The following is a 23,664-nucleotide window of genomic DNA, read 5'->3' on the forward strand; positions in this document are numbered from 1 at the left end:
AGACTCAGAGGGAATCCCACTGGGTTTTTATTCCTAACGCACTGTGCTGCGCTCTGACTGGTCAGACTGGCAGCCTGGTCCTATGGGATTGGCTAATATAGAGAAGCAGTTTCTGGGAGACATGAAATTTGAGCATAGATTTTGATTTCAGGAAGTGCTGACTCTGCAGGAACTTGAATATCTGCCAAATGGCTTCTTCACAATTGTTGCTGTTGCTGTTGCTAAGGGATTCTGCCCCCTTTTCAGCCCTTTGATAGAAAAGACAGTATGGGGGCTGAAGAGATGGCTCAGTGGCTAAGAGCAATGGTTGCTTCTCAGAGCCCGTTCCAGTGCTCACAACCATCTCTAAGTTCAGTTCCAGGGGACCTGACGCCCTCTTCTGGCCTCCACAGACACCAGCCATGCACATGCAAGCAAAAGATCTACATGCAAACAAAACACAAAATTAAAATTAATGAAAACCAACACGTTTTGTTTACAGTTCCCACAGTGTGTTCACTCTATAACCTAGATACGAAAATCCAAGATGAGATGTGAAGAAGTAGAGCGTTCCAAGAGAATGAATTATCTTTACTTTTATTTGATTATTTTCTTATACAGCTCTGGCACTGACACTTTCCTTAAAAAAAGATTGTAACTTTATGTAAATATTGAAGTTCAATAAAATAACTTAAAAAACATTTACATATATATCACTAAATCTCCATAAAATATACCATACTTTTGATACAGCATAGGCTAGCATGATTTGGTAAATGGGACAGTGGCAGTTTTCAAGAGATATTGTGTATGTCACAGGTAGGAAGGAGAAGACTAGATTTGCCAAGATACGTCAAGTATTAAACAGTATATAACATGCACTCAGAAAATGAAAATGTACAGTTCAAAATACATAGGTCTCTAAAAGCATGAAACTCCTGATTTAATAGAGATGTATATTTAGAGTTCCTAAATAGAAATTAGAACATTTATTACAAACAGTACTGTAACATCAAGTGAGACAATAGTACAGGAGCCACTGGAAAATCTAGACATGTATATAGGACATGAATTTCTACTTTGGCCAGAGTTAACATTATAGTATCTAAATTTTAAGTGAAATGGGATAATGTTGAATTTAGCAAAATCTTAAAACTTTGTAAAGTATAGATTCATACGTTTGAATACTGATTATCTGCAAGTCAATTTCTTATCCTATTTATATGGATATGACAAAATCAATCCCATGAACCTAATTGTCTAAAATGTGAATAATTTATTACCTGTAAACGAAGGCATTGAAGATACGGTTGACCAAATTACTCAAGTGCTATAGACTGTACTGTACACATATGAAGATTCAGAGAATTATACTGCTCTGTACTCATAAGCACAATATGATGATGATAAAATACTTCCTGGTATTTCCTAACATGAATACTTGTAAAGCGACTCTCTGTTGATTATTGGCACATAAGTATTTCCTTCCCTAAACAGCATACAAGAAAGCCGAGCAGGTAGCTGTTTGGCATTTGCAACTGCTCACAGTGCCCAGAAGGTGGCAGCACTGGTACTTGCCTTGGAGAACTGAATGAACTGACCGTCTAACCGAGCTGTGCATGAGGCTAGGATTGGTAGAAACTGACAGGCTGAAGGACATGAAGAATTAACCCAGAGAACAATTCTGAGTCTTGTATAGGCAGTAGCTACTTTTGAACTATAAATTTCATCTACAACTTTGTAGCTTAAGATAGAATGTAGTATAGTTTTCTAGAGAGCATGTACTAGGAATCCTCTGCTCCTGGCCTGGTTGTACCCATCTAATACTTTTGTTCCGAGTTAGGGAGATGGTCTGAACTTGATAACTGAGAAGTTATTACACTCAGCTATTAAAGAAAACCTGTAGGTAGCACTATCTAAAGCATTATTTCACCCTGCCCCAAGATTTATGATTATCAAACAATACATTTCAATTTGACTTTGCTATTACTAAGTAAATGGGCAAGCTGTCAATGTGTTTTTTCCTGGTATTTCCCCCTGTTTAACAGATACTAAAATTACAGCAGAAATCCATAAATTCAGTGCTTTTACTGGTCTCTCACCTTACAGTGAATAACAAGTTTTAAGATTGTATCCTAAAGTGTGTTTCACTGATAAACTATTTGAAAGATTCTGCTGTCATTCTCCTGGAAATATCTTTTATTTAATATATATTCAAAGCCATGTTTTAGATAATGACTAAGGTAGGTGTAACAATCCAGACTATTATAGATGCTTATATGGAAGAAAATATCAATGCCCAATCTTTTTAGGCCAGCACTTGACCTCTGAACTCTATCCACAGCCCCAACACCAAGTCTTTTTGACATCATCTTCCACAGTATGTGCTTATATGTAGACAAAGGATGCATTCTTAATTCTCCTATATATTAGTCACCCAGCTAGGTTGCAGGCGCAGTCTTGACCTTCTTCACCCAGTGTTCCTCCAATTAAATACACTTGTATTGAATTTGCAGCATGTTTGGAAAGAAAGCTATCATTGTAGAGGCAAGTATACTGCTTAATCTGTCTATTTTAATGCGGTGGATCAAATCATATCATATAGAAATTGTCTTACAGAATATATGTTTGATGATTTCACATGGGTGGTTTTCAAGTTGACACCAGAAACATAAAAGGTGTTTCTTAGAATAAAAATCTGAACAGTTCCAACACGAACTTTGAATGTGCTATAAATGTTCACCAGATCTAAAAAGCATACCTGGGTTATAGAAGGCTCCTTTCAAGTATTGAGTTGCTTTTTCAAAGTTATAAATAAGTCTTATTTGTGCCTCTCTGTCTTGTACGTTAAAGGTATGGAATATTGTTACTATATAAATAACAAATAATTTTTAGAAATGAAGGGAACAGGGCAAGAGAAATATGGACAATTTCCCATTATTATGTTAAGTTATGGACTGAAAACTGAAAAATGCTTGTTTTTATGCCGGCAATAACAGGTCACACCAGCTTTCAGGACTAACAAGTCTAACTGTCCCTTATATGTGGTCCCATGTGTCAGCCCAGCTGCAGACACCTGTGTACTTAAGGCTACGTGGACTAGAAAGGGAAAAATTGAGGCAACACGTTGAACAAATCAGAAAAATACACTTTAAAAGGAGCACTTTGCTCACTTTTTTCTTCTCATATGTGCTAACTCTACCACATAATAGCTCATTTGATCTTGTAAAATACTACTGAGTTAAGAAACTTCTTCAGAGATAAGAAATATCAAACAATACATCCCATTAAACAATATCTTCTGTTCTAGAGAAAAATCAATACTAATATTCTCTATAAATAAATTTCAAAGCACCTAATCTGAGGAAAAATTTTCCAAAATACTCTATTAATTTTTTAAAAAATAACATTAAACAACCAAACAGAGAGAACTTCCTCTATTGGCTGAAGGATTTGTAGGCCACGGAAGTGACTGTGTAAGTACCCCTGGTGACTGGAGGATAAACTTCTTTTGCTAGCGTCTCAGCTTGGTAATTATGGTAAGATAAGCCAGACTTTAAAAGAATAGACGTTTTGGAGACTGGCCAAAATATTTCCATTTTATCACTAGCCTCCGTTCACTTGGATATGGAACTTAATTAGGTATTTAGATCATTGGATGTAAAACATTGAACTGATGTATTCCTAACTGGTCATTAGATTCACCCATAGCTTTAGAACTAGCAAATGAGTTTTGTAAGCAAGTAATTTTGTTTGTATCACATAGCTCTTAGTAGGGTGCTGAGAATCAGGAATTGAGTGTTGAATGAACATAGAAATCACCAAATACTTTGAGACATAATGTGGAAAGGTAAGTCAACCTGTTTTACTGACTGTGGCATTAGAACCCATGTCTTTTCCAAAGGAGACATCTCCTTTAGATATTTTAGAGCAGACAGAAAAACCAAACCAAGTATGAGATAAAGAAACAGACAGAGCTCTGAGTTTTGGTTGTGTAGCAAATTACTAGGAATGAGAAAAGATGACAGAATTAAAACTAGCTCACGTTCTCAGGGGAAAATACAAGTAATTAGTCGTGAGGTATCCTCCTGTCCTTAGGAAGAGCCAATAAAACATGTGGAGAACGAAGTCCCAGGATTTAAAATAAATGTCAACGACTGTTTCTGCCCCTGACCTCCTTCCTCTTGTGTATCAGAAAGAGAAAACCAGTCCGCCAGCAGGCTGTCATTTAACACCAAGGAAGGCACAGAGCAGCAGGAGCCAGGGAGTGACAATGTGGACAGTTCTGTGTAGATTAAACTGACCCTGGAATACAGCTGACAACCTGACACTACTTCACACTTACAATGGCATTCCAATTGTGCACACATTTGTGACTAACGAATCAGGATATATAAAAATCTGTTCTTTCTCACTTTGACAATAAAATATACTTATCAAAACATGCTAGCTTGTCTGTGCAAATATACTCATCACTGATGCAAAAAAGTATGAAAATAACCCTTAAAGGGCCTGCTTTGGATAGTGTTCAAAAGATCTTGTGTATTCAGTCTCTGAAGAAATTGTATCTGTGTTGGAGACAGAAGCCAACATCTGGAATCCAAAGGAGAGAGGGACAGCTATGTCCTTATAGGACTTCTGAATTTGTAAATGGAAGTTAAGATGGAATTCACTTTGTACCTATGGATCATAGAAAAACCACTACTTGGTATGAAAATTTAGGGTCAACAGACCATGTTTTGGCATTAAATACGTTTAGGTCATCTTATATAATCCTTTATAAATATACATATATACTTTGCCTAGATCACCACTGACTGTATTGCTACTAATAATTGTATATGGTCTTAGGAGAAAGGGGTCCTACTGAAGTCACTGGGTACAACAGTAATGTTTAGACTGTCTCAGGAAGGGATTATACACATCTGCTTAAGAAAAAAATCTGTGGGTTTTGTTTTAGCATTTCTGTTTATGAAAATAAACATCACCATGGTTGTATTTTTCTTCTCATCAAGTCTTCTAGAATATGGAGTCATTTGGAAGGACTGTGTGGGGAGACGTAGCTTGTGAGCAGGGCAGTGACCAACTGCTGGCCTTCTCTCCACATTCAATTCAGTAACTAAAATGTCATCCGCTGAAAATTACTCCACATCAGAAGCATCGTTGTCAGAGAGATGGTAGTTACTTCCCTTGACCCGGATGTATTCAATGTATCTCCCCTCATCGGAGTCAGAAGCGCCACAGGTGCATAGCCTGTTGTCAAAGAGTGACTCAATTTCCTCTAATTTTTTCCCTTTCGTCTCAGGGAGACAGCCGTAGACGAAAAGCAGTCCCACAGCTGCAAAGCCAGCGTAGAGGAAGAAGGCTCCTGCAGTGGGAAAAGAAAACAGTGAGCAGCTAGCCCCGTGTGGACTCACATCGGAGAGTCCCGATTCCGATTCGAACCTAACTATAGTATAAAATGCAACCAAATGATGTCTGCCAGCCTGCCTCACCTGGATGTTCCAGTCCTGTGCAGCTAATGCAATTAATCTTTCAAAACTCAAACCATGTCATAGCCATCTGAAGAAGAACAGACCAGGCTCAGATGCAAGCTCTTTTCACAAGTCTCCCTCAGATCCCACCCAGGCTGAGGGGAATTGCTCTCTCCCAACTGTTTTCTCAGCATGCTCTTCAATATTATTATAACCAAGGGGTCCTATTACTACATGCATATGCATGTCTGTCTTGTCTACTCAGGCATGGAGGCTTAGGAGAAATCTAGATCTCCAGAACCAGGTATAATGCTGCTGCTGCTGCTGCTGCTGCTGCTGCTGCTGCTGCTGCTGCTGCTGCTGCTGCTGCTGCTGAGTTAATGACTTGATGAAGCTCATGGCATCTCCCTGCAAACTCCTGACAAAAGCTGACACAGGCCCTAACTAAACCACATTCTGTTGCCGGTGCCTTTTCTGACAGTACGTAAATGCATACTATGTCAAAGCACTGACAGGAACACTCTGGTCCCCTCTGATGCCTCCTACTTCACCTCATCCCAAAAGAGTATTTTGCAAGCCAGAGTTTTCCTGCATGGGTTTTTGTTATGCAAGCCTCTATTTCAAAAAATGCTTCTTGGGATGTTAGTATATATATATAGACTAAAAAGTATTTAAGCATTCTCAAGGATCAGCAATGGCAACTAACATCTATCATCATGTCATGAAAACAAGCTTATGGGTTTATGGAAACATTTTTAGTTGCTAAAAGATATAAAGCTTAATGTTCTAAACATACCACCAGCTTGTCTCCTGCAGTTCCTTCCCAAGAAAACATATGTTTCTAGATGAGCATTTCTTAACCTGTTGGTCATGAACATCGGAAAACACATAGTTCCAATGGTCTTGGGAACTGGTACCGCTCAGTAGGAAAATTACAGTTATGAAGTAGCAACAAAAATACATTTATGGTTGGGGGATCCTGAGACCACTGGAAAGCTGTGTTTTCTGATGGTTGTGACCCACAGGCTGAGAACTGCTATTCTAGATGTTCCAAGTGGTTAATGAGAGAGAAGATAAAGAACCATTGGCTGCATGGTATTAACTACTGCAATACCATGTCCGTATGTCCCGAACACAGAGCAAAGAGAGTTGCACACTTCCCCCAGCTGTCGTTCTTATCCAGGTGAACATGATGCTTGCTTTCCCGTTCCCCTTGCAAGAGTCAGGAGCACAGTGACGAATGAAGCACAGGCCTGGCCAGCTTCGTCTTTCTAATCTACGGCAAGGGTGGGGACAGACAGCAAACCTGTCCAGAGCATGGGGTGAGGTCAGGCGGGGAGGTTTCAGAGGGGACCAGACATAGTACACATTTCACATAGACCACGTGGTCTTATGGAGATGTGAGAACAATGACTTTACATTTACATCTTTAGAAATTATCCCAACTTAACAAATATCATCACAACTTATACAATCATGTAGACAAGGCAACTTTGTGTAGGGGGCAAAAATGCAGAAAAAGATCTTTTGACTTTACTAAGCAGAGGTTTGAAGGAGCTTCACAAAGGAGCTCTGTAATGCTTATATGTTTTCCTTCAGCCACAGTCTTCACACATTTTCATTTAGAGGTTTTTGTCATGGCCCTGTTTCTGGAAGTGGTAAGTGCTGGGCTCCAAGGTGTCTTGGCTAGAACAAACGATTCAGTGATTCAGTGTCCCAAATGGGTAAGCTACTTTCAGGCCCACAATAATGGTGCTTAGGTGTGGGTCTCCATCCTCCCCACAGGACATCTCCCCAGTCCTGGCTTCACGGTCTTAGCATTTGCTCCATGTTTCCTTGTTAACCTAAAACTGTGCTGTAAGGATTTCCAGCCTGGTAGGAATGGGGGGTGTTTAGGGTTTGAACTGTAGGGGACACGCATAAGCACTTGGGTACAAGAAACTTAGGTAAAGATAACTCTTCTCTTAGACACATTTCCCAGAACCCCTGGAGATGGTGAAAGCTATACAGAGATATTCATGAAGAGCCAAGATATAAGGACACAGCCTCTCTCACAAATTATAGGGTATCTAAGGACAAAGTCCCAAAAGTAACAGTGAGAGGCCATTGAAAAAAACATGCTCTTACCATAGTATGTAAGATACTCTGCTGTGTGTAAAAAGGTCAATGAAACCAGGACGTTGAAAATCCAGTTTATTCCAGCTGAGCACGCATTTCCTGTACTTCTTGCCCAGAGAGGATAGATTTCAGAGTTCACCGTCCAGGGCATTGGTCCCATTCCTGAGAAGTAAATAATTAAAACTACAGTCAGGCTTCCCTGTGGAATGAATTACAGTAGCCCGCCTCTTCTAAGAGGAGGCAATGCAGTGCAAAAGTAACAAAGCACCTACTCACCAGGCGCAAAGAAAATGAGATATAAAACCAGGCCCAGGAGTGCCGTCCAGGAGTAGGGGGTGGGGCAGAAACTGTAGGCCCAGTGGATGTCTTCTGTTTTGAACTTGGTTTCATTTTCACACCTGAAAAACATGTATTAATGCAGTGTTTTAGGGTGTAGCTGTAGAAATTCACGTGATTGTGTTGGATGTATTTGGAAAATCCTCAATCTCCTAAGTGGGGGGTAAAAGTGTTTTTACACTTTTTCTTAGAAATTTGAGACCTCGTGTCATGAACATATGCAAATAAAGACATTAAACTGAGAACAAAATGTATGGTGTAGATATTAGTGCACACACACTTAGAGCTTAATACAATTCAGAGTGGCCGAGCAATTCCTTTTTTAGCCAGATGACATCAAGGAGACCTGGTTTCTAACTTGAAGCTGCACTAGACATAGCAAGCCAACGGGTACTGCATCATCAGTCAGTACACTGTGGTGGGAAGGGTATCTATGCAGTTATAAGCAGCTAAGAGGGCAGGCATCTTCAGGAGCATGCTCCTGTTACACCTACCTTCAAAGCATCCTTTATTTTTCAGCTAAAAATGGTGCAAAGTGACATGCCCAGGGGCATTTCTGTCCATCAGTTTAATCTTTCACATACTCCATGACTTTGAGCTAAGCACACTTCCTCTAAATGTGTCTAATATATTTTCATGTAAAGTTATGCCCGTACACTAAGCATGCACTGTACTATCTAACTGAGGATGACTATGCATAGGCTCCCTAAACCTGTGCTTTCTGAGCTTAAGGAAAGCATCACTTTGGCTTTGGAAATCATTCCCCTGCTCCAATGCCATTCGGTGATACTCTTCCTCCCCAGTTTCATGTCTACACTCAGCTTACTTTGGCTTCAAGCTCACCAAGATGACAACCCACTGTGTTCAGTTAGAGAGTCAGGTCACGACCCTGCTTTCAGAAGCAAGGTTCTATCATCTGTAAAATGTGGGTGAAACCATAGAGAAGATTTTCAGGCTCATCTAGACGAAGGATGATCACAACTGATTGCAAATGGCCACCTGCCCTCCTGTCCTATGTCCTTGCTTATCATCATCTACTGCTGGTGAGCTGGTCTCCTTCCATGTTCAACAACGAAGCTACTTGTCTTTGACTCAGGCTGTCAAATTGAGCTTAATTCTTTTTACATCCTCAGTTGTCCCTATAGATACAACCCATCAGAAAAACATCCAGATCTCACCACCTAGGAGATGGCGAAGCTGTGAGACCATGCTACCTCCTCTCTGTTCCTAAGCATGCTCACTGGACACCCCCATTTTCTTCTCTGCTGAATTATTTACTTATTTCAGAGGTGTTCCATAAACTTTTGTCAACTGAAGACTCAACTAATTTCTACCACTCTCTTCTAGTCCTGAAAATTCCCCCTCTAGGTCTCCTTATTTCTTTCACTTCCCATGAACGTTCTCTTTAATTAGACGCAAGTGCCTGTGGTCACACAGGGTCCCTCTCACCCTTCCTATGGACTTCAGGGGTTCTGTCTTTCTCCATGCTCCATATGCTTCCTCGGGATTGTATTCCATCAGTCATCTCTTCCTGCCATCTTCAGCTTCTTCCGACTGGAGCCTTCCCTGCTGACTTTTACTCACAAGATCTCTGCCATTCAAATGGCCACACCCTCTCATGTTAGTGCTGCCAGACTCCAAAATCAGGAGTGCTTAGACCCTGGAACACTACATCCTCCACTTGGATGCCAGCTGACTTTTGTGGTCTCTGTTTTCTTCATAAAGCTTCTCTCAAATCTGTAGTGGTCTGTGGTGGCATTTATCTTAGCCACTAAACTTTATGTTCTCTCTAACAAACAAACAAACAAACAAAAATATAAAAACAAAGCACAACCATGGGCCCCTATCTCTAACCAATAAGCTATCTTCAATTGGCATCCACTTATAAAGGAAAAACTAATTTTCTCCAGTGGAGTCTCATTGGGTGTATGGACCACACTACGGGCAAGCCCCATGCCCAGCAGTAGACGACCAACACAAAATGAACCCAGTGGTATCTTTGTGAACTTTTGTCTCATATTGCTTTGTTTTTACATTTTTTACCTTCTTGTTCTTTTGCTTGTATATTATGGTTTTTGATTTTGTGTTCTTATGGGTGTTTTGTTTGGTGTCTGTGTGCACTTATTGTGTGTGTGTGTGTGTGTGTGTTTCAGTCTCACTTTTTGAAATTTGCCTGTTTGTGTATTTTCTGAAAAGAGAGAGAGAGAAAGGAAGGGCATGGAGTTGAGTGGATGAGTAAGTGGATCTGGGAGGAGTTCAGGAAGGGGAAACCATGATCAGAATATATTAAATGGAAATTTTTTCAAAAAAAAAAAAAAGAGACAAAAGCAAAACAAGAAACACAAAGAAACCCTAACAAAAACATACACACACACACACACACACACACACACACACAAAAAAAAAAAAAGAAAATCAGAATAAATAAGCAATGACTAATGTCTTAGTTGCTGTTATACTGTTGTGAAGAGATACCATGACCAAAGCAACCCTTATAAAATAAAGCATTTTATTGGGGGCTTGCCTACAGTCTGAAGAGGGTGAGTCCATGATCATCCTGGTGGGAGGCAGACAGGAGTGGCGCTGGAGCAGCAGCCGAGAGCTTTACATCCTGATCCACGGGCAGCAGGAGAGAGAGAGACATGGACACTGGACCTGACATGGGCTTTGAAACTTCAAAGCCCACCCCCAGTGGCACACCTCCTCCTAGTCCAAAGAGGCTATACCTAACCCTTCCCAACAGTTCTACTAACTGGGGACCAGACGTTCAAGCACTCCCTGGCTCCCATAGGCTTGTAGTCACACCACAAGGCAAACACTGCATTCAGTCCCATGTCAAAACACCCTCTGTCGTCCTTTTATCTTAACATCGTTTAAAAGTCCCAAGTCTCTTCTGAGACTTGTGGCAATCTTAGCTGTAACCCTCTGTAAAAAAAAGTCAAAAAAGCAGATCGCATACTTTCAATGTCACAGAATATACACCAACATTCCAAAAGGGTGGAAAGGGAGCACTGTGAAGAAATGCTGGTCCAAAGGGAGCACAGTGAGGAAATACTGGTCCAAGGTAAATACCCCCAAGAGCAAACTCCACAATCTGCATCTCCAATCTTCTATGTCAAAGAGCTATTCAGATCTCTAATATCCCTTCCAGCTTTGTTGACTGTAACATAATTTTCTCTCTCTTGGGCTGGTTCCACACCCTATCTGTCAGGTAACCCAAGGCTCTGGCATTTCCAAAGTCTTGGACTCTCCAACACAATCCAGTGTTTACTTTCACAGTTTCATACAATGGCTTCTCTAGGTAGGCCTACATGCTGGGATAGCTTCTGCCTTGTGCCTGGCCTCAGCAGCTTTCCATAACCAGAAGGAAGAAATTCACAGCCCATTTCTTGTATCCTTCTTGACTCTAAATCCAAAACCATATGGCCAGAGCTGCCAAATTCTGCTGCTTGCAGGGGCTGGATACTGGCTGTCTCCTCGAATTACATTTCCATAAGCTTTCTGTTCTTGTTTAGGCCTAGGGAATCCCTCAGGCCTTTCCTTTCACAGGTTTCAGGATTAGCTCTTGGGACCCTGCCCTCTATTACTTCTTTCATTCCATCTAGCACCAGGCTTTTCTTTAAGCTTCTCATCTCCTTGAGCACAAGACTTGACTCCAGTACTACATTTTCTGGTGTTCCTTTTCTCCTCACACTGTACATTTTGTACGTCTTTTTGCCCTGCTTGCTCCTTTTCATTATTGATCTGCATAAGAGTGATTACTACTAACCATGTGGCACAGTCAATACTAGGCTGTCCTGAAATCTCCTCTGTCAATGGCATTTATTCAAAACTCTTCAATTCAGCCTCAGGCAGATTTTTCAGCCAAGGGCAAAAAGCAGCCACATTCTTTGCCAAAACATCACAAGAATGGTCTACAGGTTACATGCTAATATTTTTTCCCTTCTGAAACATCTTGAGCAGGGTCTGCATATTTCAAATCACCCTTAGCATTATTGTCTTCCAGGGTCCTACTAGCGTGGCCCATCAAGCCATGCTTAAAGCTTTCAACTGCTTTTCTAGTTCAAAGTCCCAAAGGCTTCCATAGTCTTCCACACAATAACATGGTCAGGTCTGTGACAGCAATACCCCCATCCCTTGTACCAATTTCCGTCTTAGTTACTGTTCTATTACTGTGAAGAGATACCGTGATCAAGGCAATGCTTATGAAGGAAAGGATCACCATGGCAGGAAGCAGACAGGCATGGCACTGGAGCAAGTAGCCGAGAGCTTTACATTCTTATTTGCAGCCAGCAGGCAAAGAGAGAGAGAGTGGCTGAACATGGCATGGGCTTTTGAAACCTCAAAGTCTACTCCATGACATACTTCCTCCAACAAGGCCACACCTTCTAATCCCTCACAAACAGTTCCACCAACTGAGTACCAAGCATTAAAACATATGAGCCAAAGATGGGAGCTATTCTTATTCAAACTACCACAACCAATAAGACCAAAAAAAAAAAAATTGCCCAAACAAAGCAAAATGAAACTAAAGTCTGCAAATATACCACTGAGTTTGTTTTTTGTTGGCTAGTTAATCCCAGGCATGGTGCCTACCCTGAAGTGTGGTTGATTTACCTAGAGAGAATCCACTGGAGAAAACTGACTTTCCCTTTGTCAAAAGGTATCAATTACAAACATCTTCCTGGTTAGGGTGGTAGCCCATGTCCAGTTCCCCCTCTCAGTGCTGGGCTGTGTCTGGCTTGAGTCTGTGGGGACTGGGTGAGGCCTGATCTGTACATGGCTCGTTTGTGTTGCTAATCTCTATGAGTTCATGTATGCATCAGTCCTATATTATCTGGAAGACAGCTTCCTTGGAGTCATCCATTACTTCTGGCTCCTAAAATCTTTCTGCCTCCTCTCCTCCTCCACATAACTTTCTGAGCCTCGAAGAGAAGGATTCTATTTTTAAAAAAATCCCATTTAGAACTTAGTGCTCCAAAGCCTCACTCTCTGCTAACTGTCCAGCTTTGAGTTCCTGTGTTAACTCACATCTACCATAAGCAGCAGCTTCCCTGATGTAGGTTGAGTAAACTCGTCTATGGGCATAGCTGTATGTCAATGGGAGTCAGTCATTTTAGTGATCTCTCCCTTTAGGGGAATAGTAGGTTTTCCCCTAGCCTTGTGACCTAACGTGTTCTTAGGTTCTTGGAAACTTTAACAGTGTCAGATATGGCTTCCATCTCATGGAGTGAGCCTGCAATTCAATCAAAAAGTGGTTGATTCTCCTGTAATATTATGCCATGATTGTACCGGTGTGTCTAATGGACAGGTTGATGTTACAGGTCACAGGGTTTGTAGTTGGGTAATACTGGTGATTAACTTTCTCCTCCAGTAGTGTACTGAGTACCTTCCAGAAGCATGAATGCTAGTCAGTAGAAGGGAAACTTCTAGCTGGCACTAGTTTTTCAAAGGCCTTTAGTGTTAATTTTCCCTCTTTACCCTTTCTCCCCCACCCCCTCATTATTTAATGCTCCTATTCTAGTTCCTCCTTTGTCTCTCCATAGCAATATAGTCCATTTGTCTTTTCTTGGAAGAGCTCCTCCCTACCCAGTTACCTAACCTGAGTGGCTATTCTGATTATAGCATGCATATCAAAGGTGACGAAGCTGGTATCTACATAAAAGAGAAAACATACAATATTTAGGGTTTAAGGTCTGGGTTACCTCACTCAGAATGATTTTTTTTTTCTAATTCTATCCATTTACCTGTGAATTTCATTTTTGAACAGTAGGACAATATTCTATTGTGTAAATTTACCACAGTTTCATTCATCAGTTAATGAACTTCTAGGCAATTTTGAATTTCTGGCTATTACGAATAGAGCAGTAATGAACATGGATGAGCAAGTATCTCTGTGGTAGGATGTAGAGTCCTTTGGGTACATGCCCAAGAGTGGTATAGCTGGGCTTGTGGTAGACTGATTCGCAGCTTCCTGAGGAACCACTACACTGATTTCCACAGTGGCTGGACAAGTTGGTCCTCACACCAGCAATGATTAAGTGCCCCCCTTTCACTGCATCCTAGCTAGCATGAGTTGCATTTGTTCCATTGATCTTGGCCATTCTGGCTGATGAAGTCTCAAAGTCATTTTAATTTGCATTTCGCTGATGTCTAAGGAAGTTGGGCATTTCTTTGTGTTTTTCAACCATCCGTGTTTCATCTTTTGAGAACTCTCTGCTTAGTTCTGTGCTCTATTTGTACTTGGATTATTTGTTTTCTTGATGCTCTGTGTTTTTAGCTCTTTATTTTACACACTAACCCTCTACCAGATGTGTAATTGGTAAGATCTTTTCCCACTCTGTAGGCTACCACTCTGCCTGAATGATGGTGTCCTTTGCCATACAGAAGCTTTTCAGTTTCATGAGGTCCCGTTTATTCATTGTTGGTCTTAGTGTCTGTGCTATTGGTATCCTATTTGGAAACTTCTTTCCCCATGCCAATGGTTTCAAGCCTATTCCTCACTTTGTCTTCTGTTAGATTCACGGTATCTGGTCTTATGTTGAGGTCCTTGATCCATTTAGAGTTGATTTTGGGACAGGGTGATTCTTCTATATGCAGCCATCCAGTTTGACCAGCATATATTTATTGAAGATACTGTCTTTTCTACAGTGTGTAGTTTTGGCTTCTTTGTCAAAAATGAGGTGTCCATAGATCTGTGGATTTATATCTGGGTCTTTAAGTTTATTCCATGATGAACATGTCTGTTTTTATACCCTTCTGTACTGTAATTATTATAGCTTTGCAGCAATCTAGGATGGTGATTCTTCCAGCACATCTTCTATTAAGAATTGTTTAGTAGGTCATATATATTAAGAAATCCATATTTTTATGGTTTCCAGTTTGGTTAACTTGCCTCTTAGAACTGCATTCATTGTGTTTCATAAGTCTGGGTATATTGAATTTTCATTTTCCTTCAATTCTAGAGGATTTTTTTCCTTCTTGATTTATGTCTTGACCAATATTTCATTCAGTAGTGAGTTGTTCAGCTTCCATGAGTTTAGTGTTTTGATTATTATGTGTCATAGGGACTTTTTTTTCTGATTTTATTCTGTCTGATTCTTGTACTTTAGTAGGCACCTCCTTCTTTAGATTGGGAAATTTTCTTTTATGATTTTGTTAAAAGATATTTTCTGTGCCTTTGACCTGGGTGTCTTCTCTTTCCTCTATTATTTGTAGATTCAGTCTTTCCATAGTGTCCCAGATTTCATGGATATTTTATGCCTGGATTTTTTTTTTTGACTGAGGTATTTCTTCTACCTTGCCTTCAAGAATTAAATTCTTTCTTGCAATTCTTGCATTCTGTTTGTAAGGATTACCTCTGAGGTTTTTGTTTGATATCCCAAGTTTTTCATTTTCGGTTTTTAGTTTGTTTTCTTGATGATTCTATTTCTACTTTCATGTTTTGAAATTCCACTGTTTGTGTTTTCACAGACTTCATTAAGGGATTTGTTCATGACCTCTTTAGGGTCCTTACATAATAACAGATGCTATTTTGAATCTTTGTCTTGTGCTTTAGCTACATTGCATTTCTCAGGGCCTATTACAATAGAGTTATTGGCTTCCGGAGCAGGCAAATTGTCTAGGATGCTCATGTTTGTGTTTTTGAGCTGGGATCTAGGCGTCTGGTGGTATGATGTTTGAGGTGTGTCCTGGTGTAGATATCTGGTCTTGTCTCTGTTGGCTGGGTGCTCCATTCTTTGGGTGCTGGATCCAGGCAACTGGCATTATGATGTTTGAGGTGTGTCTTGGTGTAGACATCTGGTCTTGTCTCTGTTGGCTGGGTGCTCCATTCTTTGGTTGCTGGATCCAGACATCTGGTGGTATGATGTTTGAGGTGTGTCTTGGTGTAGATATCTGGTCTTGTCTCTGTTGCCTGGGTGCTCCATTCTTTGGGTGCTGGATCCAGGCATCTGGTGGTATGATGTTTGAGGTGTGTCTTGGTGTAGATATCTGGTCTTGTCTCTGTTGCCTGGGTGCTCCATTCTGTGGTTGCTGTTGTCCCCTCTGGATCCTAAGCAGGTGTGCTTGCTATGTGGTCTCTTGGTAGTGAGTCCTTCTGTGGGTGACACAAGTGAATGGATTTGGGCTAGAAGAACGGCTGAGTAGGACCATGGAGAAGAGCAAGGAGATCCTGCATCCTCAGCAAGAGGCAGAGCTCCTAGGAAACTGAGGTAGGGTGGGAGGGGGGACCCTGCAGATAGGCTGCTACAGCACTAACAGTAGCTGGAGAGAGGGGATGGAGGACAGAAAAGCTAGTGAAAACTGCCCACCTGTGCCTGAAGCCCAGTGTGCCACTGAGGATCCCTGGTGGAAAGTGGGTTCTTATCTGTCTGTCTATCTATCTGTCTATCTATCTATCTATCTATCTATCTATCTATCTATCTATCTATCATTTGGCTAGGTGGCTCACACAAAGGAATATAGATGGGCTAGAAGGGAAGGCTGAGAAGACTGGCGGGGAAGAGCTCAGCAGGGTCAGCACCAGAAGGCAGAGTTACCAGAGAACGAAGGTGGAGTAAGAAGTGGAGTTCCTCCAAGCAGCCCGCAGTGAAGGAAGAGTAAGTCTCGAGACCCAGGAATGAAAAGCACAAATGGATAAAGATTGCTCTCTTGCTTGCTCTCTCTCTCTCTCTCTCTCTCTCTCTCTCTCTCTCTCTCTCTCTCTCTCTCTCTCTCTCTCGCACACGCACACACACGCGCGCGCGCACACACAGGCCACCGGTAGTTGTTTCCCAAAAGAAGAGTGGTTTTCTTTTCTTGTAAAAGAATCTTAACCTCCGGTCATCACTGCTCTCTGTGGGGCTGAGTGGTCACTGAGCAATGAATGAGAAATGTGTCTTTGTACGCTTGTGAGCATCCGTTGACATCTACTGATAAAAAAAAAAAAACCCAAATCAATATTCTCTGCCTTAACTTCCCACCTGAGACAAAAGCTTTTGAGTTATCCAACCTGTAAGAAAATAATAAAGAAGGAAATGAAGCTAAGAGAGAGAAGGAAAAAAAAAACAAAACAAACAAGGCTTCAGGTGGACAAGCTCCCGGGGGAGGGATGCTCACAAATAATGGGCATTTTCCTGAAAACCTCTATTTGCTGTTTTTCTCAGCACAATGCTTTGCTGAGGGTCTGTGCATTTGAAAGAGAACTGTGTGATTGCCAGCACAGCCTTTCCCACCAGGCTACACAGGGCAGAGAGACCCTGTCATCCCTTATTATCCTTGAGTGGCTGTCAGGAAAGCGCTAAGGCACTGACCTGGTAGACACACTCAGCAGCGTGCAGACAAGCTAATGACTAAGGCTGTGAGGTCACTCTTGACCTTCCCAGCACAGACACTAGACATTTCAACCGCAGAACCAAGATGTGAGTCCCAAACACCACAGGGCAGCGTGCCCCTGCTCTACAGGCCAGTCCTAGCCACGGCTAGCACCACTCTATGCCCCTGAAAATAACAGGTAGGCAGACACAGGCAGAGTAGAAGCCATGCTGTGCCGGGAGCTTATGCCCATGCCATCCTGGAGCAAAATCCAAAAACCGTAAGTTCATAGAGAGAATGTGGAGGACAAAGAGCAGAGGCCTCTCATGAAAGGGTGTGGTGCTATTTTATTTGTATGTTAATAAATAAAGTTTGCCTGGAGATCAGAGGTCATAGCTGGCCATAAACAAAGGTCAGGCATGGTAGCACATGCCCTTAATCTGATCACATGGCAGGCAGAGTCTCTGTGTGTTCAAGGACACAGCCAAGCGTGGTGACACATGCCTTTAATCCCAGTACCAACCATAGAGACCTGGAGGTCTGTATAGACAGGCAGTGATGAGGAATGAGGTGGCTGGGCTAAGAGCCAATGAGAAGGCAGAACAGCAAGGCAATAAAGGTGCAGGTTAGACAGGAAGAAGCTGGTTCTCTCTGGGGAAGCTACAGTGATGTGGTGAGTAAGGTTAGCTGGTGGCTATCACTATTTCACTGATCTCTATGGCTTTTACCCCTATATTTGTCTCTGTGTTCCTTATTTAAAAAGACCATTTAGAAGTCAGGCAGTGGTGGCGCACGCCTTTAATCCCAGCACTCGGGAGGCAGAGCCAGGCAGATCTCTGTGAGTTCAAGGCCAGCCTGGGCTACAAAGTGAGTCCAGGAAAGGCGCAAAGCTACACAGAGAAACTCTGCCTTGAAAAACAAAAATAATAACAAAACAAAACAAGACTGTTTAGAAATTTGTCTACAAAGGGGACATAAAGGTGATGATGAGCCCTGTACAATAATACTCACATAGGAGAATGTCATAATGAAGCCCACTACTTTGTACGAAAACTAAAAATAACGATTAAGAACAAAGTGACACTTCATTCTGGCTATGTGAGAATGAGTATTCACCAGCAGAATGAGCAGGCTGAAGTCTGACACAGCCCAACCAAACCGGCGACGGTTCTGTGCTGCAGCCAGAGCCCGCATGCCTTCATCACCACATGCACGGATTACTAACTCCCTCTGAAGGTGGAACAATTGTCTCCCCAATCTGCTGGACAGTCTTAAACCAGAGAAGCCCCCAGAGGTGCTAAGCTGTGCACAACTGCTCTGGCTACGGTTACCCGCCCCCCCCCCCCCCCCCCCCCCCCCCCCCCCGCCAGGACACACTCCTGCTGCCGACACAGGACAAACTTCCTCTGCTGTTCTATTCACCACAGCAAATCCATTTCATTTGATCACGTGTTGTACCAAAGGCGGCAGGAAAGAAACACAACATCTATTGAAAAAGCAGAACTTCACATTTTTATTTATTGGAAACCACAGAACTTGGCTCTCTTCCCCAAGGAGGGGAAGTTCCTGGATCCAACTTTGTGACAGGAAAGGAAAGTGCTCACTAGGGGTGGAAGTGATTTTCTAATTTTATTTAGGGTGCAGAGGACCTAGGTGTGGGACGCAAGCTGCTTACTGATGAGCAGTAACTCAGCTGTCACTGACGTGCTGTGGCCTGTGGAAACGTTTCCTGTTCTCCTGGGTTGCCTGCACGTACATTCTTTGCTAACTGACTACTGTAGATCATGAATAAAGCATGCTTTGTCTGTTCCTGCCTCAGGACTGTGATGCCCGGGGACAAGGTCACCAAGCTTACAAAGGTTAACTAGAGGTTAGCTCTGAGAGTTCTTTTACCTGGGGGACTACATGATGAAATGACACATAATTTGGAAGTGGTGATGGAGCGGTGCCTAGGGAAGCACAGAGTGTCTCCCAGGAGAAGACATCATTCATTCTCACCTGAGAAAAAAATAAACAAAATGCCATGCAATCAAAGGACAGTGACAATGACCATTTCTTTGAGATTCTATTCTAACAATGCATATGTGTGTATATGGGGTGTCAGGGGTTATGCATATAAGAGTTCAGGTGCCTACAAAGTCCAGAAGATGGCGCTGTGGACCTTGTATCTGGAATGACAGGTAGACATGAGTTTCCCAATGTAGATGACGGGAACCTAACTTGCGTCTTCTTCAAAGGAAGTAAGTGCTCTTGTGGTGATTTGAATGAGAATAGCCCCCATAAGGCTCATATGTTTGAATACTTGGTCCTTAGTTGGTGGATCATTTTGGGAAGGATTAGGAGGAGTGGCCTTGTAGGAAGAGGTGTGTCACTGTGGGCAGGCTTTGCAGTTGGAAAGGCCCACACCATTTCCCAATGTCCCTCTCTGTCTTGTGGATCAAATGTAAACTCTCTGCTACACCTCCAGCACCATGCCTGTTTTCCTGCTGCCAGGCTTCCCACCATTATGGTCTGGGACTCACCCTCTAGAACTGTAAGCCTCAATAGCAATAAACTTTTGTTTTTGTAAGTTGCCTTGGTCATGCCGCTTTGGCACAGCGGTAGAAAAGTCAGCAAGACAGCTCTTAACCACAGAAGCATCTCCTCAGCCTCCCACAGTTTCCAGAAGCAATCCTAACTTTTGAGTATCCCATCAAAGGAACTAGGAAAAGTTAGTGTTCCAAAAGTGACTGATTAGTTCACACTAACTCTAGTTACTATTTAGTAACTTAATATGAAAACAAAACCAAAAGAAAAAACCCAAAACCCAAAACACCCAGAAAACAGAATCCCTTATGTTAACAGCAGCCATATAGTCTTTAAACTCTAACTACAGAGCTACAGATGACCATAGTATGAGCCCCTCAGTCATGACACGCAGACCACGTTAATGAAAGCAGAAGGGACTTCCGGTGGTTTCATCTGCCCCCATTGTACTTGGTTTTGTGCTTTTCTTGCTTAGGACTGTTACATAAAGGCAAGTTGGAGAAAAAAAATGACAGTCTTTCCTTAACTACTTTCCTTTCTAGTCAGAGGAAGACCTTTAGAATTCCTGAGCAATTAAATCAATGGGTAAAGATGGACTCAAAGCTTTAGAGACTTAGAACTAAAAGCTTTTTTCTTTTCCTTCACTTAATTTAGCTTTATATATAAATCACAGCATCAGTGATTTATATCGGTAGCTCATACACTATAAATATGAAAAACAAATGCCCAGAATATAGGTGGGCAAATGGGAAGAGTATTTAATGCCAAGGAGGACACAGTGATAATTGGTACAGGAATTCTGGTTTCATTTGTTAAGGCAGAGGGTGAGGTTAAATAATCATATAATGGAAATGAGTTGTGGAGACTGGAAACTTCACGCATCAAGGCTGAATGAAACAAACAGAATGTACATACACACACACACACACACACACACACACACACACACACACACACACACCCCTATGCTGCATAAGTGAGCCAAATAGGTTTTAATCTTCTGGAAGAAGCATCATTAAGTCTCTGACCTTTAAAACTTCAGCTCTGGTCCACTTCCTTTCTTAGAAGTGTTCTCTTTCCTAAAAAGTTGTCTCTGCTTCGACCTCTACCCATGTGTTCAATTCTTAACTCCAGAAGAACCTGAAAATCCCATTAGATGCTCACAGAAGCCTGATAAATGCCTGTAACAGTATGGCAAGCCAGGGAGCCAGGACAAAAGGTTTCTGGTTCTAATCTCTTAAAAGCTTCTATGCACTCCAGGGTCACCCAAAAGGAGCCAGGATACTTTGCTTCTTTCTCTCCATTAACAAGTGTCCCATCTCACAAGCATGTCTGTCTTCCTGATTTCCCCCATTTCTTTCATTTTTACCTCTGAAGCACAACGAGACCTTACCAAATGGGGGGAGGGGCACATACCTCAGAGGTAGCCTGCCAGATGCAACCATGTCTGTCTAGTGGTCACTGATGGGTGCCAGTTATCTGAGTGTGCCAAAGACAGCGCTGCCTGTGTGGTCCATAGTCATTATGCCAATATGGCAGTATGGAAGCGGCAGTAACCATGATGTCAATATGGTGGCATCTATGGAAACTTTGGGTCCATAGCACATAGAACTGCTGGCTTCCCCAGCACCATCTTTCTCCTGTTTCTACTTCCTCTTTTTTGTCTTCCTTTTTTTTTTTTTTTTCCTGAGACCCACTGGGATTGGCAAACTTCGGCTCTAGACAGCTCATGCCCAAGCCCTTTGTGCACCAAGGAAGTCTCTCTGAGACGCTCTCGCTCTCAGGTCTCACACATGGCTCAGTGAGACCAATGGTCAACAGGGAGGGAGGGGCTGCGTCCAAGTACGGGGAGAGCTGTTGAGTGGGGAGGGCTGATGCGATGCGGTAGCCCATCTTACCCCAGGATCCTGATGGTCAGTGGTTTGGGGTGTTCCTCTTACTAGAAACCTAGATAATCCCTGGTGGGGACAGGGCTTGAAAGTCAGAAGTTACAGCCCAATGGGCCCGGACACTGAGGAATGAAATGCAAGCCATAGTATAGCTTAAGGGGTGGGAGCCTAGGCTAACAGCTGTCTAGGTATTAGACTCATGCGCTCATCCTGTGGTAGGTCAGCTGACCTTCCACCACACTCCTGCCTGGATTCCCTTGTTCCCATGCATTGTTTCCTTCTGGTTTGCTACATCCTACACAGTCTCATCTTTCCTTTGTTTGTTTATTGTAGACAGTTCCATGCCTGAAGGCATGCGTTAGTCTTATAGGTGATAAGACATTCCTGAGCACCAGGCTAGTAAAAAATAAGTAAATACCATAAGATACAGCTGCTTATTTGCTTTTTAACCAGGATGGCAATCTGGGTAAGAGGTTCAGAGCTATCATGTAAGCAAACCTGTTCCCTGAATCTAGCAACCCAAAAGCTCATGCTTTCTTTTGGGGGATACTCAAGGCAGAGGTACCATTACTTCACTGAGGTTAGGGAAATAACTTCTGAGATGCTCATTATAGTGACTTACAGCCCAGTATTGAACAGCACCAAAGACTGGTTCAAACCCCAGCCGGGGAGGAGAAAGCCCAGAGGGATCGGGAGCTCCATCTAGAGTTGTTAGGCCTACTGTAAGCTGCACCCACAGAATCACCAGAGATGCCCAGCAGTATGGTGGAAGAGGAAACACTCACACACTATTTGAGTTTCTGAAAGACTCTGCATGTGGGCAAGAGGGACACCTCCTTCCCCAGGGCCCCTTTTGCTTTCATCTTTCTTTAGGTTCATGGGAAATTTACCTTTAGTTAGTTTGAATGCTGCACTACGCTACCTCCTTAAGAACTGGAAAGTGTTCGATCCCGAAAACCTGAAGTCAAGAAGCAAATATTTTTCCTGTAACACCACCTGGCTTCCGTTGTAAGCTCGGTGATGGGGAAGCTTGGCCAAGGCATTGAAGCCGAAACTATCCCAGTCGGCAGCTGGACCTATTTTGGGAGGAATCAAAGGGAATGATCGGAAAGTGCCTCCTGTTAGGCTTTCATGGTCCTCTGCCAGGATGGGGGACTACACAAAGGGAGGTCAAAAGGGGGCACCTCTAGTATCTTAGGAAACCTCTGCTCGTGGGCAAACCTCATCTCCCATGCTACTTCTGCTTAGACTGATATATTTTTAACATAAAATTTGTCTCTTTTAGGATATGGTGGTTTCAGGCTAAACTCCTCCTTTTGACACAGAGATTTCAAGTAATTCCTTAACTTACACAGGACCCAGAGCCTGCCCTCCAACCAATAGAACAGGGGGTCTCACAGTTTCATGAATCACTCTTAGGAAGCTACTATGCCCGCCATCCTCATGTCTAAAGTTATAGACATGGATTACTGTCCTTCAGCTCTTCCAGATCATTCCTGGGGCCACAGTTCTAAACTGTGGCTCTGCTTGAGTCACCCATGCTGGGTTGGGCTTTTGGTGGTCCAGGTACCTTTGAGCTAACCATGCTCTTGTAAGCAACTCCTTGCCCATAAACCTGTAAATAAGTTCAAGAAACTGACTAATGTAGCTTTGGTGGAATTGTTTCTTTGGTCTATGGAAGGTGTCCTAACTGGGGTGAATATATTTCAGTTCTTACCCCCAGATACAGTCACAGACTATAGAACTCAAGAGTCTCAAAATTGGAGGAAAATGGTGGCTAAGTTTATAATAAAGTATGCACCAAAGCTTTGAATATATAAAAGCTCCTGGGAGCGTTTCACAATTTCCACAAACTTCTACCCTTCCCCAGCACTGAGATACCTTTGCCACACTGACTCCGTGGAGGCACTCTACTTAACTCCAGCTTTGCTGTACCCCACTACTCATATGTCCTGGAAGCCCTTTGAGAACCATTCAGAATCCATTTGCTTGATACTTAGGAAAAGCAACCTATTTCTTTTATTCAGCTCCAGGTTCTCTTTCCTTAA

At 42.4% G+C, this 23,664-nt stretch overlaps 1 protein-coding gene across 1 annotated transcript in view; it reads right to left on the bottom strand.

Annotated features, from left to right (window-relative positions):
• Positions 1 to 560: 560 nt before the first annotated feature.
• Slc2a13 (solute carrier family 2 member 13) overlaps positions 561 to 23,664 on the bottom strand; it is a 310,634-nt gene continuing 287,530 nt past the window's right edge. Inside the window, exons 8-10 of the mRNA XM_042264530.2 lie at positions 7,848 to 7,969; positions 7,581 to 7,733; positions 561 to 5,347 (exon numbers count right to left, since the gene is read on the bottom strand). Coding sequence (XP_042120464.2) covers positions 5,121 to 5,347; positions 7,581 to 7,733; positions 7,848 to 7,969 — 502 coding nt within the window. The 3' untranslated portion in view covers positions 561 to 5,120. The remainder of the gene's footprint in view (positions 5,348 to 7,580; positions 7,734 to 7,847; positions 7,970 to 23,664) is intronic.

The sequence above is a fragment of the Peromyscus maniculatus genome, chromosome 20, assembly GCF_049852395.1.
Source record: "Peromyscus maniculatus bairdii isolate BWxNUB_F1_BW_parent chromosome 20, HU_Pman_BW_mat_3.1, whole genome shotgun sequence".
Classification (NCBI taxonomy): domain Eukaryota; kingdom Metazoa; phylum Chordata; class Mammalia; order Rodentia; family Cricetidae; genus Peromyscus; species Peromyscus maniculatus.